Here is a 15,724-nt window from a genome sequence, read left to right as displayed (position 1 = left end):
AGAAGATGTTTGGAAATCTGTGGTAGGATTTGAGGCTCATTAGTGCAGAGTTACTTGCAAATCATTGAAAGTTACATCACTGTTGAATGAGCTACACAGATCAACAATAAAACCACAAAAACCGAGAGGTAAAGTTATCAAAGCTGTTTTTTATGGGTCAGTGAACAAAACGAAGTATAGAGGAAACAAAACTGGGTTAAAATTGACTTTAAAAAGCTACAAATGCGCGAAATAAACTTTCAAGGACCTGAGGAAATGTCGTAAAGTTTTCACTCAGAACCACTTCAGAAAGGTTAAAGGTAAAATAAGACTCAAGACTAGCTCAGTGTTGCAAAAAAGTGGTTTTCACCTGAATAAATAAGATAAAATTAAGCTTCAGTTTATCCCATTTCAGAGTAGGGAACCACTTTTATCTGCAAAGCAACTATACCAACATTTGACTTTACTTTTAGTTATATTAATGTTTGACAAATTCCTATTAATGTATAATGGTGTTAGCTGTCTTGGACACGTCACTTCTGGTTTTCTGATGTTGGAAAAATCTCCACCTGAGACTGGAACTCACCATGAGGAAGGAGTAGCCGATCCACAGGCTGCGCCAGCCCACCGGACACTGAGGGATGCTGGTGTCCTGACTGTGCACCGTGATCGCAACCGACGGCGCTTCGCACACGGAGCAGCGGCTTATGTACGGTTTGATTTCCGTTTCCTCCACGGGCATCATGGGAAGCGGGGCAGTGGTGGACAGCCAGTAGGACTTATCGTTTCGGCTGGCGTAGTAACAGACGTCTCCGGGGTTGCAGTACAGGAAGGGCATGGTGCTGAAGCGTCGGAGGCAGGAGCCCGCCAAACCTGAAGAGTGGGAGACAGAAAACAAGTGTTTTAATAATAAAAGCTATGAAGCATGTCTTAAAATAAGTCTCAGACAAATAAAATTGTGGTCTAATAAATCTGAATTTATATTGGTAATAAAAAGCTCAATGCTGTGTTTAATTGGAAGGATGTGTTTCTGCTTATCTCCTGAACTTTCCCCCAGCCACACAGGCTCACGGTAAGAGGTTTCTATTTTGGAAATTCCAGCTTCTTAAAGTCTAAACTGTTTTCTAAGAAACCATTAATTAAATCTGATGGGAATGACAGTTTTAGAACTTCCCATCATTTCTAGCAGAGGTTTTCAGATTTCTAGTAGATTAAAACAAATAATAACTTTAAAGGTAAACATTTGTCCTGCATTTTAAATGAAGTTTATTCACTTAGGCACCGAATCAGATGATTTGAATGAGATTATGAGGATGGGACAAGTAGTGGAAAAGATTTGGTGGTCTGTGAGACACAGTACTGTGCAACAGTTTCCTTCCAAGACTTTCCCATAACCTTTTCAAATAGTTTCGGTCAACAGTTCTTCAGGCTTTCTAAAGGTCCGTTAAAGTCTTCCTTCGGCTGCTTTGTCCCATTATCACCTCAGAGTTTTGAGGCTTACGTGGACTCACCAAGGTCTTGGTTGTGGGACTTTTCCTGGCCCTCAAAGTACAGCAGGCTGTAGCCGTCCCACAGTTTGGACATTCCCACGGGACACATGGGGGTCTCGACCGTCTGGCTGTGTTTCACCAGCAAGTAGCCCACGCCGACACTGCGGCCAGGCATACCAGGTAACCCGGAGACACCAGGGTTACCACGGCGACCTGTTAGGTGAAGTCATTAACATTAATCTACAGAACTATATGAAGCGAATCCACAGACCATCCACAAGCACATTAACTAAAACTGTGCAGCTACAATAACCACCTAAAGACACATACGCATTTGAAACTTTCTGGTTCGTCTATGATGAGTTAAAAAAAAGGGCAAATCTTTAGTCGTGTTGTAAGGAAATTAAACTTTCACCAAAAATAACAATCAAGCCTTCTTTGTAACCGGTTTCCTGCTCTAAATCTTTTAATCCAAGATTATTACCCTAATCCCAAAGTGCCCCACATTGTCAGACGTACCTTCCAGGCCTTGCAGACCAGGGTGACCCGTTTGCCCAAATTCTCCGCGGAATCCAGGCACTCCCGGAGTCCCACTAACCCCAGGCATACCTCTCTCTCCGTAGGGCCCTATGAAGCCTGCACAATAAACAGATACATGTTTTGCTGTGCTGCACATGTAGGTGACCAATAGGTGTCCCCATGTTTGGACCTGGACTAAAGTGTTCAACATGAAATGTCCTCTGAAGAGTAACCTTGATCTCCAGGTGGCCCATGTGGTCCCGGTTCCCCTCTATTCCCGTGTGGTCCTTGGATGCCTTGCGGTCCTGGAGGTCCCCTCTCTCCTGGAACTCTGACGGGTATCGGAGCTGGACCCTGGTTGCCTGATAGCCCGGGAAAACCTGTGGAACAGATTTTTTTTTAAATTTTATTTTATTTTTTATAACTAACCTGGAAGAAAAAAGAAAACAGGAGAAGGAGAACTCGTGGCTTAGGTGGTTTGATGCTTAAAGGTGTGTCGACGCACAAGCAAAACACACAAACAACACTTTGCCTTCTACCGGTGTGTGATTGAACAAATAATATGATATGACCCCATAAAGTGGCTGCAGGAGTGTTTTGAGTGTTTGAGTGAATATATGAAGGAAAACACAAAAACACTGCAGAAAGACACTTTGGAAGAGCCGAACATTTATTGTGACTTTTTATTAGGAGCTGATAACTGACCTGGGAACCCAGTGTTTCCTTTGGGACCCACCGGCCCTCTTTCTCCCTTTACGCCAATATGGCCAGGAAATCCCATGACTCCTTGGTCTCCTTTTCCCCCTTTAAACAAATAATTTTGTATTTTATTACATAATTCAAGAAAGTTTGACCAAAATAAAAAAAACTACAAAACAAGACATTACACCGACAACACCTGCTGGAACATCGAGCAGCTAATAAGATTGTTGAGTAAAAAAAGATGCTTTTATTTAGTTAATACCTTTCCTCCCAGAGACACCGTGAGGGCCTCGGTATCCGGCTGGACCAAAGTCTCCTCTGAAACCTTTAGTACCAGGGAATCCGGGAAACCCTGTTATTCCCGGTACGCCCTTCTCTCCCGGGAAAGCATCCAAACCTGGCAACCCTCTGGCTCCAGGAGAACCTATAACGAAGCAAATCAATCAGGACTCCTGGAAACATTTAAACTGGATGAATACATCCACTAACAGTTAAAAAAAGGATGAATCATAATAAGCAAAGTGCATTTTAAGTCAACCTAAAATTAAAGTAGTTTCAAATTTTAAAAAGCACATAATTATATGACGCACCAGCACCCGATTTGATCAGAAAACTACAGTGATCCATTCTAATATCAACTCTGATAATTCAGTAAAAAAAAAAGAAACAGATGATGGAAAAATAAATGAGGCATTGGAGAAAAAAAATTGCCCTCTAATAAACTTTCTTTTAAAAGCTGAAGTATTTCTGTATTGAAGGATATTGACCCACAATGAATTTGTGATCAATTTCATTTGTATTAATATATAATTTATACATTTATTGTATTAGTTTATTTGCTATAGTAAAAGTTTAGATCTATTAAAGTGTGATTCTGTGGAACGCTTATGAACAAATAACAGATAGGTCTTTGAACAACCTCAGTTTGGTGAAAAAAATGTTTAACTCTGACAACTTGTTAACTCTGATGAGCTAACAAGTTGTTTTAAGATGGCACCTATCCACTTTGGTGTTGGCCCACTTGGACTAGATGTTCGCTCATCGAGCCAATCAGATTAGACTTTATTTATCCAAACTATCCACAACATGTAAGATAAAATTGTTCATATCCACAGAACTCCCCTTCAAATTATCTGAACTATTTCTTTAAAAGGAAGGTAAACAATTTAATTCAATGCTATCAAGTAAAACGAAATACAGTTTATATTTGATTCCAAGCTTAGTAAAACATTTTGTCTACCTTGGTATCCTGACGTTCCTGGAAATCCAGGATCCCCCCTCGATCCTGGTGTGTCTGGAGTCCCATCTGTCCCTGCAAGGCCTGGGAGACCTGGCCTTCCAGGTTGGCCAAAGTCACCTGAACAAATGAAAACACAAAACTGTGTCAGTCATTAGGAAAGTATAATCATGTTGCAGCATGCATCATGTGCTGCGATGAATTTGTTACATTATTTGGCCTTTGGTGGTCCCCGTTTGGATAAAGGAAGTCGCTCACCTTGAGGCCCCTGGAAACCTTTCAAACCCTCTATGCCAGGAGTACCAGACTGACTGTTGAGTTCGCCGCTCTCCCCCTTTTTTCCTTTAACTCCCGTCTCCCCAACAGGTCCGGTAACATCCAGACCTGAAGGAAACATAACCAGGCAGCACAAACTGCATTAGAAAGTCTTATTTCAAAATCAGACCTAAAATAGAACAGCAATATTACATATTCAATTAAAAAAGACACACACTTGCTTGATATTTTTGGAGTCTAGAATAAAAAAAAAAAATCCAAACATAACGACTCATTTCTTTATTATCTTTAGATTTGGTACCTGGTGTTCCTGACACTCCCTTTGGTCCCTTCAGTCCGTGTAATCCATAGAGACCCTTAAGACCAGGGTAGCCTGCACACATTCAATAACAGGGTAAACAAAAAGTACACACAGTATGCTTGAGAATATATGCACGAGTATACTGGTCTGATATTGTCACCTTTGACTCCTGTGAAGCCAGGAAAGCCTGGTTGTCCATCTTTTCCAGGAGATCCAGGAAATCCTTTTACACCTTGGTTACCAGGAGTTCCTCTCTGCCCATCTGAGCCTGAAAAAAAAAACAAAAAACAAATTCATGTAAATAAAATGTAAATCTGCAATTAAAACAATGAGGTGTAGATAAGTATTTTACCCATGTATCCTCCTTGTCCCGGATCACCCAACTCTCCCTTCATCCCTTGGATACCATCAAAACCAGTTAAACCAGTATCCCCAGTCGTTCCAAGTAATCCTTTCAGACCTACAAAAACAGACATCAAAATTTTCAAATCAGCTAAAAACTGCTTACTGTTGTTGATCAAATCTAAAGCAGAAGAAACAACAGTTGCATGAGGTTCAGCTCAAACCTGGCTCTCCTGGAAATCCATCCTCTCCTCTCAGTCCAGGAGTTCCTGGAAGATCTATGCGAAGGCCTCTGTCACCTGGAATATTTTGCTACAGTTACTAACACATAAAATAGTTCCATCACAGTGACTTTGTGTTTGATTTCTAAATGTCTGTCTGAGGTTGAAATTTGAGCATGTACCTTTGGCTCCCTTCCTTCCTTTATCACCTGATGCACCATAAGCACCGGGGCTTCCTTTGCCTCCCTGAAAAGTGAGTTAAAGTATGCGTTAGGATGAATGCAAATTGATTTAACGTGTTATAACAGTTTCTTTCTGAGAGTTGCTCACCTTGTTGCCAGGCATTCCCTCAAAACCTACGATGCCTGTTTCTCCTGTTGGTCCTGGCATTCCTTTGATGCCTGGTAGCCCCTGTGCTCCTGGATCTCCATAAACACCTTTCTCATTGCTGGGGTCTCCAGGAAAACCATGAGATCCATCAAAGCCAGGCTCACCAGGCAAGCCTTTGGGACCTAAGGAAAACAAAGACTCCCTGTTAGTAAAGCTAAAGATTAGGAGTGAGGGGACAGAGAGGGTATGAAACTGGATCTGCAGACCTCTTGGCCCTGTGAAGCCTTGATTGCCTTGATATCCATGTTCTCCTTTGGCTCCCTTTATCTGAGAGAGCATTTGAGGAACCATCGTCCCAGGTGGCCCCATTAGCCCACGCTCACCTGGCCACAGGAATAGTGAGGGTTAGTTGTATGTCTCAGTGCAGCAGTGACATAAAATGATGCTGTCCAGTCCTACCTTTCTCTCCCTTGTGGCCTGTTAGTCCTTTGAGACCAGGTTCGCCAGACACTCCAGTCTCTCCTTTCAGCCCCTCTTGGCCCTTCTGTCCAAAACCACCCAAGGGCCCATCAAAACCTGACATGCCAGGAGACCCTTTGCTTCCTGAAAAAGACAGAAGTCCAAGGAACAAACATTTTGACTTAAACCATTTCTATGGTGTTTTGGTTTTCCTCAGGGCTGAACTAGCAGTAGCATTTATAAGGAACCAACCCTTCGTTCCTGGAAGCCCTGGTCGTCCACTTGCACCTGGTCGTCCTAGGTCACCTGGTGGGCCGGGTTCTCCTATCACGCCATCATCACCAAAAGTACCTGGCATCCCTTTTAATCCTACTGGACCGGGAGCACCTGGATCTCCTTCTGTCCCCCTCTGTCCGGTGCTTCCTGATGTAGTGGATGACAGATTACCAGCAGGAACAAAGACGGAACATTTTTTTCGGACAAAGGTGTGATTGCTTGTATTTTTCTCCAACCTGGCTGTCCAGTTTCACCACGTGGCCCAGGTAGACCTAAACTTCCAGGATCACCAGGGAACCCATACGTGCCAGCTGGCCCAGGTCTTCCCTCTTCCCCTTGCAGACCTGGAGGACCTTTGTCCCCCTTAAAGCCAACCATACCAGGCATGCCGCCCATTCCTGGGAAAATCAAGTTGAATACAAAGAATTCAACAAAGTTCAATCATTCTTTATTTAACAAACTGATGACAGGGAAACTCAGCTGACCTGGATAGCCTGGCACCCCTTCATCTCCAGTTTGGCCTTTTACTCCTTGAGCACCCGGTAGTCCTGGATCTCCTGGTGATCCGGGTGATGCTCCTAATACTTCACCATGAGCACCCTTTTCACCTTCAGTCCCGTATCGACCAGGAACTCCAGGCACCCCTGGGTTTCCTGATGGACCTTTTCTACCAGGAATTCCCAAATCTCCACGAGGACCAGAAAAGCCTGGATTTGAAAATTAATTAAGAATATTTAAAGTAAACCCCAGATGTGTTCAGCAGGGCTGGCGCAGTGTATTTAAGTAGCAGCAGTCAAAGTAATTTGTAATAATAGCGAGGTACATGTATAATAAAGACTTGTCTTATTTTGCAGTTTCTTTATATTATTGTTTGTGGTAGTAGGTTGGAAAGTTGATGACTTCTAGTTATAGATGTAAAGGTTACACTGTGCATGTTAAATAAAGAACAACATTTTCATCATTATGTTTTTAAAAGTTAAGAAATGCTGCAAAGACTCAGTCTATTTAAAATATAAAAAAATCTCAGAACCAAATCGAGCACTCACTTGAAATTTAGAGTAAATTTTAAAACTGATTTAGCTTTCTTTGTACAAGCTGTGGACGGTCTAATATTACTGCTCAATAATGCATAAAAGTGAAGCAAAGTTTTAAAGATATATGTGATTTTTTTAATAACTCTTCAAAAAGTGCATAATGAACATGTGAGAATCAGAACTGGAACAATGGGAAAGGGTCTTATTTGAGAAATCCTTGTCATTTTTTTTACATCATATAGAAAACTAGTCCATGTGCATCACTTACTTGAGGAAAATTGGTCATAGTGGTGCACTTTAAGCAGACTGCAGGCCATCAGTACGATGCTTTGAGCTTTTTGTCATATTGATGATGCTTTAACAAGAAGCATTAACCAAATTCTAATTGGTTACTAAGTACAGTCCCTAATAAAACTGATATTCTTTGGTGACAATGCCTTTAATGAGGCAATTTGTTCTACCACGCTGCAAAAACGGATTAAGCTTTGACAAAAAACAAAATCAACTTGAAGGAGTTGTCTTAGCTTCTAAACTCAGATCAGATCTTACAAACCCTAAAGTAGGGATCTCAAACTCCAGTCCTCAGTCTCAACAGACAGTGTTTTCTTATCTCTCCTCACCTGGTGGTCCAGGACTGCCACCTCTGCCCTGCTCCCCAGGTTCTCCTTTCTCCCCGCTGACTCCACTTTCACCATTCAGGCCCTTTGGGCCAGGAGATCCTGTTGGACCAGAAACATAACACGGCTTCAAAATTGACTAAAAACAAACAAAAACAAAGTTAAACCTTAACACAAATCTGTCCCGGTTAGTTTACCTGGGAGACCCTGTAATCCATAGGGTCCTGGGAGTCCAGGCAAGCCAGGAGGTCCTGGAGCAGGTGTGCAAGAGCCTAACAAGGAAGTACCAGAAACTTTAAGAAAATGTTGGGTTTTCTGCTGAAGTGGCTGTTTATGAAGAAATATTTTGGTGCAGGTGGTATTTGTCTGCTGCCCAGCGTGAATTGTTTTCAGAATCAGACGTAACCATTAAATTAGCTGGTATCTCAACGATGTAACTCTCAAACTAAACAAAGAAAAACATCATGCACACAAGTTAAATAATCCAAAAGCAAAGCCCAATAGAGTTGTTATAATGAAAAAACAATGAGATGAAAACATTTTACACCAGCTACCTGTGTCATCCCCCTGCTCTCCATCGCCTGTCGGTATACAGCCGCCTTTTCAGTTGCAAATGAGGGAGAATGAAAGAGAGACGCATTCGGAACAAGAGTTATTTAAAAGCACAAGCATCGTCTCAAACAAGCTCAGCCGTAGCTGGTTTAAGGGATGCAGCCCCCGCCGTTAATTCAACAGCAGAGCGAAGAGAAGTGAGCAAACTGGCTGCTCGTCATGCTGCCTTCTCTTTTAATCACAAGCCATTAACGTCCAGTCCAATCTTACCACTTTGCACTGGATTACAAAAGGTTTTGAAAGAGTTAAGGCAAAAATTACACAGAGTGAAAACATATAAAGAGCACAGAAGTATGAGCTACAGGAACGAGACTGAATGGAAACGGGTAAAAAGACAGTCAGCTGGTTGTCACCTGGACTTCCAGGTGCTCCTGGAACCCCAGGGTAGCCGGCGAGACCGTCGTCCCCAGGTAAACCGTGCTGTCCTTTGATGCCTTCAGTGTCTGGACCTGGTTTTCCTCTCAACCCGTCTGCACCAGGTGAACCAGGCCGTCCTGGGAACCCTTTGTCCCCTCGTTCTCCCCTGGGTCCTTCACCCTGTTAACACGAACCACAAACAGCATAAACAAACAGCAGAGACGAGAAAAGAAAGAAACATAAGAAATAAAATAGTTTTAGGAGATCAAGTCATGTGCAAAGCAGGTGAAATTAGCCAAGCAGGATGAATTTAGGGTATGGAGCTGTTGTTATAGCCACAACTGATGAACTCACTGGAGGACCTCGGTTGCCATAGAAACCAGGAAGACCATTTGGGCCCGGAGCACCCGGCTCTCCTGTCACACCAGCTAGTCCTGGATCTCCAGGGTCACCAGAAAATCCTGGAGGGATTGGAAAAACAAACCAACATGTAAACACATAACCACACACGGCAAGTTTTCTTGACTTCTTTCATACTCCTGATGAGAAAGAAATAAAATAAACTCTGCACCTTTCTGCGTTGGAAGGGTCGTGTCTCCTTTACGACCTTTTGGACCTGGAACGCCATTAAACCCACGAGCTCCCTACAACACAACAGGAGTGAGAAGAAACAGAGGTGAGCAAGGAACACATTCTTTATTTCATTTGTTTCCTAAAGCTGTGATTTTCCTCACAGACTGCCCATCTATTCCTCGAGGACCCGGGTCTCCTGGGTCACCCTCCCGGCCGAACTCTCCGATCATCCCAGCGTCTCCAGGCTCACCGGGAGGACCAGGCGAACCACCCTGGAAATTTCCAAGGCTGCACTCGCATTCTCCCTGGTCGCCTGTATCAAACACGGCGTCGTCCGTTAGAAAGTATTTAAAAGAATTAAAGTGGTTAAGAGGAAAGAGGAAAAAAGTGTGCTATCTGTGGGTGATTAGAGCACCTTTCTGTCCTTTCAAGCCTGCAAAGCCAGGGCTTCCCCTCCATCCCGGATCTCCAGCAAAGTATTCTTTCACTAGAAAATAACAAAAGTAAAACCTCTTAAAAAAATAAAAATAAATAAAGGAAATAACTCCTTTATTTTTATTTCTTTAACTACCACTCACATGATATTTTGGGTCCTGGAGGGCCTCTTTCTCCTGGACGTCCGTCGTTTCCTGGGGGTCCGACGAAGACAGCAGGCCGTCCGGGGTCACCTTGCTGGCCCTTGTCTCCTTGTTCTCCCTTAAATCCAAACGGGCCGAAGAAGGTATCCCACACTGGCAAACACAAATCTTGGTTTAGAGTTTATCAGCTGAGATAAACACAGTTCATGAAAGTAGGTTCTGAGTTCTGTGTCTGAGACATACAGGTCTGACTTTCATATAGCTGCGTGCTTTAAATAAACACAAACTTACTAAAATGCAATCAGATTTCTTAAAATATCTAAGAGGGGCTACATGAAGGTGGACTTGATGAAGAGTTAAGGCAAAACCATCCAATCTGAGGGTGCTGCTGCTGTTCATTATGTGTTTGCTCCCCTGGTAATAAATATTTACATTACACAAATAGATCATTGCCTAAATATCAGTTTATTAAAGTTATACTACCAAATGCTGCAGGGAGACAATAATGACAAGACAGAGCACAAAGCAAAAACTGGACACAACAATGTAATCACCAACGTGCAAATTAGAAAAGCAGCAATCACTGCAGAGCAGATACCATCAAGAAATAATCTTTTGGCACGATTTTGGTTTACAAACCTTGTTGCTGTGAGTCAGAGGCTGGAAGTCCAGGCAGTCCGGGGAAACCTTGGTCTCCGACTGGACCTCTCTCTCCTTGTGGACCTCGCTCACCAGGGGGTCCTTGGGGACCAACTTAAAAAAAACAAACAAGACACGTGTAAAACACGTGTTAGTTGTCATGTAAAAGACAACATTCGGCAATTAGACGTTTTTATCCCAGACGCCAGTTCACACAAAACAGTGACCAACTGAGCTGTGAATGAAACGCAAAGACATGGATTTTTGTTTGTTTTGTACTTCTGGAAGAAAATGACAAGATGAGACAAAACACGAGGAAACGCAACACGTGACAAAGCAACACGAATAAATGTATTGTCATATAATATAACATAAAACGATATGCTAGAAAATGACAAAGACAAGGCAGAAAGTCTATATTAGATGTCTGTGATCTCTGAGTCTGGGAGCTGAACCTTTTTAAAAATATTTGTTGCATCAAGAAGACCCCAAACTGCTGAAGAGCTAGAATCCTACGTAAGACAGAAACGGGACAACATTCCCTCCAAAAACTTGAGTAACTGGTCTCCTCAGTTTATTTGCTTTTTACAGGATGTCCCAACATTTTTCAGAATGTACAATATGACAAGAGATAATAAGACACACTAAGATGTGATAAAATAGGATACCATAAGCCACAATAAGATGTGATATGTTAAGACAGAGTATGATACAAAACACTAAGATACATTAAGTTACAGTAAAATATGATATGATTAGATAAAATACATAAAGATAATCTCATTGTTCAGTAAATGCACAATTCCTGAAAGTCAGCTTCTCATGCTTTTATAATAACTCATCAGTTCCTCATCTCTTTGCTTTTTTCTTTTGTTCCCACGGTGGACAACTGAATCAACCAACCACTTTTCCCTTAGTGACCATCTTACACCACAACAAAAGTAGCAAAGAAGAAGTTCATTTGTTTCTCAGGTTTGCTTATGACAATTTTTAACTTATGTGATGTCCCTTATTTCCTCACAGAGTTTCACTTTAGGTCAGCTGCGACTTCATAACGCACCACCGACGCCAACACTGAACGTGTCCAGGAGGACTTTGGTCCTGGCTTCTTTCAGAGTCGCCGACGAAGCGTGCGCATTACTTTCTGCTGCGGATTTGCTCTGACGTCAATAAATATATGACAGGAAGTGTTAGTCGCTTGGGAGGACGGGCCCGACGGGATTAGCTTGGTGCTGGACACAGCTCTGTTTCCTTTAAAACACATTAAATAAGGTGGATACAATACCAGCAGACAGATGAATAAAGCAGCACGAACATTATCTTACCATTCGAGGACCAGGATTCTGAAGAAATCATCTCTCCTGGATCACCCCTGGCTCCCTGAAACACAGACATGCAAACAAAAAAAAAATGTGAAGAAAGTACTAAGAGAGAAGTGTGTCATTGCTGTTGGTGCTATTTTTTGACACAGACAACAATCACGTGGGCAGAAACTTTCCACCTTTAAACATAAAGACTTAGCTAACACTAAATAAATCTTTACTACAGAGACGCCTGAGTGAATCAATCTTTGCTGCCTGGAAGAAATGCGCCTAAGATTTGCACGGACAGGTTGAAGTTTTTAGACAAGCAAACATTGAGGATTCAGAGTTTCTGTCTTACCTTAGGACCGTCCCCACCATACAATCCTGGCTCACCGGGATGGCCCTGAAACAGGGTTGGAAAAGTTAGTAAATAATGTTTCATTTTCAATCTAAGGATTCACAGATTGTCAGGAAAACCATCACACAGCCGTACCCTCAGTCCGGGACGCCCATTCGCACCATTTTCGCCCTTGAAAAGAATTCAGAACAGCACGTAATGTAAAGTTAGGGCGTGTGGAGAAGTAAGTGTTTGAATGAAATGTGCGGAAATGTGCCTGTCCTCACCCTCGGTCCAGGGAATCCCATTATACCGGGTTCTCCTTTGTTGTCCGCCTGAAATAAACCAACCAGAGGGACAGATCAGTATACTTTTCTCTGTGTGGAAACATGAAGCAGAGAAATTATAGTATGGGGGGGTGGATAGGGATATAAATGACCACATACCAATTCTCCCTTTTCTCCTTTTTCACCTTTTCTTCCAGTCTCCCCCTAAAACAGTTTAAAAAAATTGTCTTTAAATTCAAACATTCACACATTTATTTAGCATTTTTTAATTTAGGAACCGTTCTAAACGTTATCAGAGCCGATCTGTGACTAAAAACGAAGGGTTTAGTGTTGCTCACAGATTGAGGCTTGCGCTGCTGAGTGGTATAGTTTCCCTGTGGACCTTGTGCTCCGATGTCTCCCTGTGGTCAAAGCAGGAAAAGCAGAAGGTTATCAAGAACTCCCGTCGTTTAAGCTACGTTAAAGTCTGCTTCTTTAAAAGACTCAAAGAAAGCTGCTGTGCAGAAAGAAATACTGTCATTAATACATTTCTCTTGTAAAATGACAGAACTGTTGTTGGGAAATCTTACAACCCCTGAATCTAAATCTAGACCTAAATTCATTTGTATTGGTGGACATTTTAAGAATACAGTCTCTAAAACAACAAAGGAAATTCAATAAACCTCTACAAGTTCTGACACATCTTTCGACACCTTTAAGTGATTATTTGTCTGCTTCCTGATACCATTAAAAATGATATCATCCATCAGTCTGCTGGTGTTAGTGTGTAAAAAAATCTGTTTTTCTTCACAACAGCGAATTACATCAGAACAGAAATAAAAACTGTTTCTCAACAATAATATTACGATTGCATGTTTCCCTTTTAAGGTGAAGCCCTGTTCTTAAATAGTTTTGCTTCATAATTTATAAATCTTTTTCTACCTTGTGGCAAAAAATGTGGTACAGCTACCCTGATGGGGTCAGTGTTAGAACCAGGAAACAACATGTTACCACAGTTTTATTTTTGACACTGGACATCATGTTTTACTCTTAAGAGTCTTAAAACAGGATCACACTATTAAAATCCTTAGGCTTGATTTCCATGATAGATAAATGTTAAAGGTTAAAGACTCATATCTGAAACCAATCAGCGGATCTGTGGACATGCAGACACTTTGAAGACATTATTAGTGAGTCTCTGAGCTAAATATTTAGGTAGAAGTTGTGTAAAAGGGGATGTGAGGCCTTTTTTCAACATGCATGATGAATGATCAATTTTGTTCTTGATTCAACAGGATTTTTTAAGCAATAACAACAATTTTATTTCAAATATCTACTCATTAGAGACCCAAGCTGACATGATGAATAAAAAATGCAGAGCCTACTCACTGGTTCTCCTTTGACTCCCTTTAACACTTTGGTCATGGTGCCCTGGACAGAAATGAAAACAAGACCCAAAACCAGCGTTTCATGTTTGCAAATGTACGTCTGAAAAAGACCCCAGCAGTGTTTGCACTGTCAAACATCACATTTATTGTTATTAACTGAGTTTGTGCTGCTGTACCTTCGGTCCAGGGGGACCAGCGGGACCCGGAGGGCCCTAAAAGAGACACAAAAACGATAAAACCTCTTTGCTTCGTAACAAATTCAGTTTCAGAGGCGTATAAACTAAACTCCTCAAACACATGCAGACACAAACCTTTGGTCCTTGAGGGCCTCTGTAACCTTCCGGTCCTCGTGTTCCTGGAGGCCCCTGGAAAAAACAACAACATTTAAGACAATTAGGGAAGTGTGCAGCTCCATAACATTATTACTATATAAGATAATAATAACGAGTCTTACAATTATTCCATTGAATCCCGGTGTTCCTGGATCACCCTGATGAGAAATGTTTAAAGATGGATGAATTTAGTCAGATCTAGATTGTTTCAAAGGATTTTTTTAAAGCTTTAAAAGTAAAGACATGTTCGTTAGAAACTCCTCTTCCTCACCCTGAAGCGCTGCATGTACACTGTAACGTCCAGAGAGTCTCCCTTCTCCCCCTTCCTGCCTGGAAATCCCTGAGAATAAAAAAAAGAGCAAAACAACAATTATTATTTAGATGAAACCATATAATTTTTTTTTTTAAATCACAGATTAACGCGTTTAGATTTAGATACACACAGGAGATCCGGATGTGCCGATAAAACCAGGAATCCCGGGCAGTCCTGAGTCTCCTTGGGTCCCGTTGCAGCCGTCAGCCCCTGGCCTCCCCCTGGGCCCACCTTGTCCTGGGTGGCCCTGAGGAAGTTTCAATGCAAGTAGAGTCAAAACGCCGTCAGCATCCAAAGGCAACCTGTTGGATTCTGTGTGATATTACTCACAGGAATGCCGTCGATTCCAGAGAACCCAGGTACGCCGGTCATTCCCTGCAGAGCAAACACAGTCACATGTTAATAAAATGGATTTTAAATTATTTTTGAAATATTGAAAGATGTTTTACCATGTTGCCTCTGGGACCCATGAAGCCACTGGGTCCATGGTCACCTTTCTGCCCCTTTGGTCCTTGGATACCAGGATCTCCTGGTCGGCCTATTGGCCCCACTGGGCCCTGGAGACCAAGAGGCCCAGTAGGACCCTGATTTTAGGTAGGCAGAAGGGGGAAAGAAAAAAAGAGTTCAAGTAAACCTCAACTCAAGGATGAAGCTAATGAAACACAAAGGTGCCGGATTCTTATTGAACAGTTTATGAGAATTAAAGATCAGTTAAGTGTTGAGGATGACACACACTGCAGATATCTGAGGAAACAAATGAGCAACACTGGAGTAAACTCACCTGGTTTAAGAAGAATTACAAGAAAAGATTTGAAAGCAGCAGGACATACCGTATGTTATCAGGAGAGCAGATCAAGAAATAAAAGCCAAAGCAACACAGCAAAAACAAACCATAAAGTGGAGCTTAATCTATTAATATGTTCCCCACCTCCTTTAGATAAATAGTGGTTTTGAATTCTGATTAGATTTCTTGCTTGAGTCACCAGGGGGAGACAGAAACTTTTCTTTATGAACCAAGCTCTTTATGGCGACTCTTCCTGCTCTCTGCCTCCATCTCGTGGCCAAAACGAATATTGCAAATACTCACTGTCAGACAAATGACTTCAAGTTTAAACCAACTCAGTAGGTTCAACACATAAAGAGAAGAAATAGGAAACAGCTGAAGAGTATATTTTTTGTCTATATTTATATTATAAACTATAAGCTAAAATAATGATTTAATTAATTAATTCAGGCAGATGC

General features: G+C 41.9%; 1 protein-coding gene across 3 annotated transcripts in view; it reads right to left on the bottom strand.

Moving 5' to 3' along the window:
* The window catches only part of col4a2 (collagen, type IV, alpha 2), a 53,554-nt gene that overhangs the window by 1,246 nt on the left and 36,584 nt on the right, over nt 1-15,724 (bottom strand). For 2 of the 3 annotated variants that reach the window (XM_017410229.3, XM_017410228.2), the window contains 43 exons: nt 14,932-15,066; nt 14,813-14,857; nt 14,613-14,729; nt 14,441-14,509; nt 14,292-14,327; nt 14,149-14,202; nt 14,014-14,049; nt 13,839-13,880; nt 12,809-12,871; nt 12,630-12,674; nt 12,471-12,518; nt 12,340-12,375; nt 12,205-12,249; nt 11,868-11,922; nt 10,543-10,656; nt 9,904-10,056; nt 9,741-9,812; nt 9,487-9,638; nt 9,324-9,396; nt 9,107-9,213; nt 8,749-8,932; nt 8,338-8,382; nt 7,981-8,055; nt 7,787-7,885; nt 6,618-6,839; nt 6,369-6,530; nt 6,109-6,279; nt 5,857-6,000; nt 5,664-5,780; nt 5,398-5,579; nt 5,250-5,313; nt 5,071-5,145; nt 4,857-4,964; nt 4,665-4,772; nt 4,505-4,576; nt 4,186-4,311; nt 3,931-4,047; nt 2,953-3,114; nt 2,694-2,792; nt 2,222-2,368; nt 1,989-2,105; nt 1,491-1,682; nt 566-852 (listed from right to left, as the gene is read on the bottom strand). In XM_017410229.3, coding sequence (XP_017265718.1) covers nt 566-852; nt 1,491-1,682; nt 1,989-2,105; nt 2,222-2,368; nt 2,694-2,792; nt 2,953-3,114; nt 3,931-4,047; nt 4,186-4,311; nt 4,505-4,576; nt 4,665-4,772; nt 4,857-4,964; nt 5,071-5,145; nt 5,250-5,313; nt 5,398-5,579; nt 5,664-5,780; nt 5,857-6,000; nt 6,109-6,279; nt 6,369-6,530; nt 6,618-6,839; nt 7,787-7,885; nt 7,981-8,055; nt 8,338-8,382; nt 8,749-8,932; nt 9,107-9,213; nt 9,324-9,396; nt 9,487-9,638; nt 9,741-9,812; nt 9,904-10,056; nt 10,543-10,656; nt 11,868-11,922; nt 12,205-12,249; nt 12,340-12,375; nt 12,471-12,518; nt 12,630-12,674; nt 12,809-12,871; nt 13,839-13,880; nt 14,014-14,049; nt 14,149-14,202; nt 14,292-14,327; nt 14,441-14,509; nt 14,613-14,729; nt 14,813-14,857; nt 14,932-15,066 — 4,572 coding nt within the window. The remainder of the gene's footprint in view (nt 1-565; nt 853-1,490; nt 1,683-1,988; nt 2,106-2,221; nt 2,369-2,693; nt 2,793-2,952; nt 3,115-3,930; nt 4,048-4,185; nt 4,312-4,504; nt 4,577-4,664; nt 4,773-4,856; nt 4,965-5,070; nt 5,146-5,249; nt 5,314-5,397; nt 5,580-5,663; nt 5,781-5,856; nt 6,001-6,108; nt 6,280-6,368; nt 6,531-6,617; nt 6,840-7,786; nt 7,886-7,980; nt 8,056-8,337; nt 8,383-8,748; nt 8,933-9,106; nt 9,214-9,323; nt 9,397-9,486; nt 9,639-9,740; nt 9,813-9,903; nt 10,057-10,542; nt 10,657-11,867; nt 11,923-12,204; nt 12,250-12,339; nt 12,376-12,470; nt 12,519-12,629; nt 12,675-12,808; nt 12,872-13,838; nt 13,881-14,013; nt 14,050-14,148; nt 14,203-14,291; nt 14,328-14,440; nt 14,510-14,612; nt 14,730-14,812; nt 14,858-14,931; nt 15,067-15,724) is intronic. The other variant, XM_017410232.2, reaches the window with a different exon arrangement.

Source organism: Kryptolebias marmoratus, linkage group LG6 (assembly GCF_001649575.2).
Source record: "Kryptolebias marmoratus isolate JLee-2015 linkage group LG6, ASM164957v2, whole genome shotgun sequence".
Lineage (NCBI taxonomy): Eukaryota > Metazoa > Chordata > Actinopteri > Cyprinodontiformes > Rivulidae > Kryptolebias > Kryptolebias marmoratus.
This window is presented reverse-complemented; position numbering and strand designations above follow the sequence as displayed.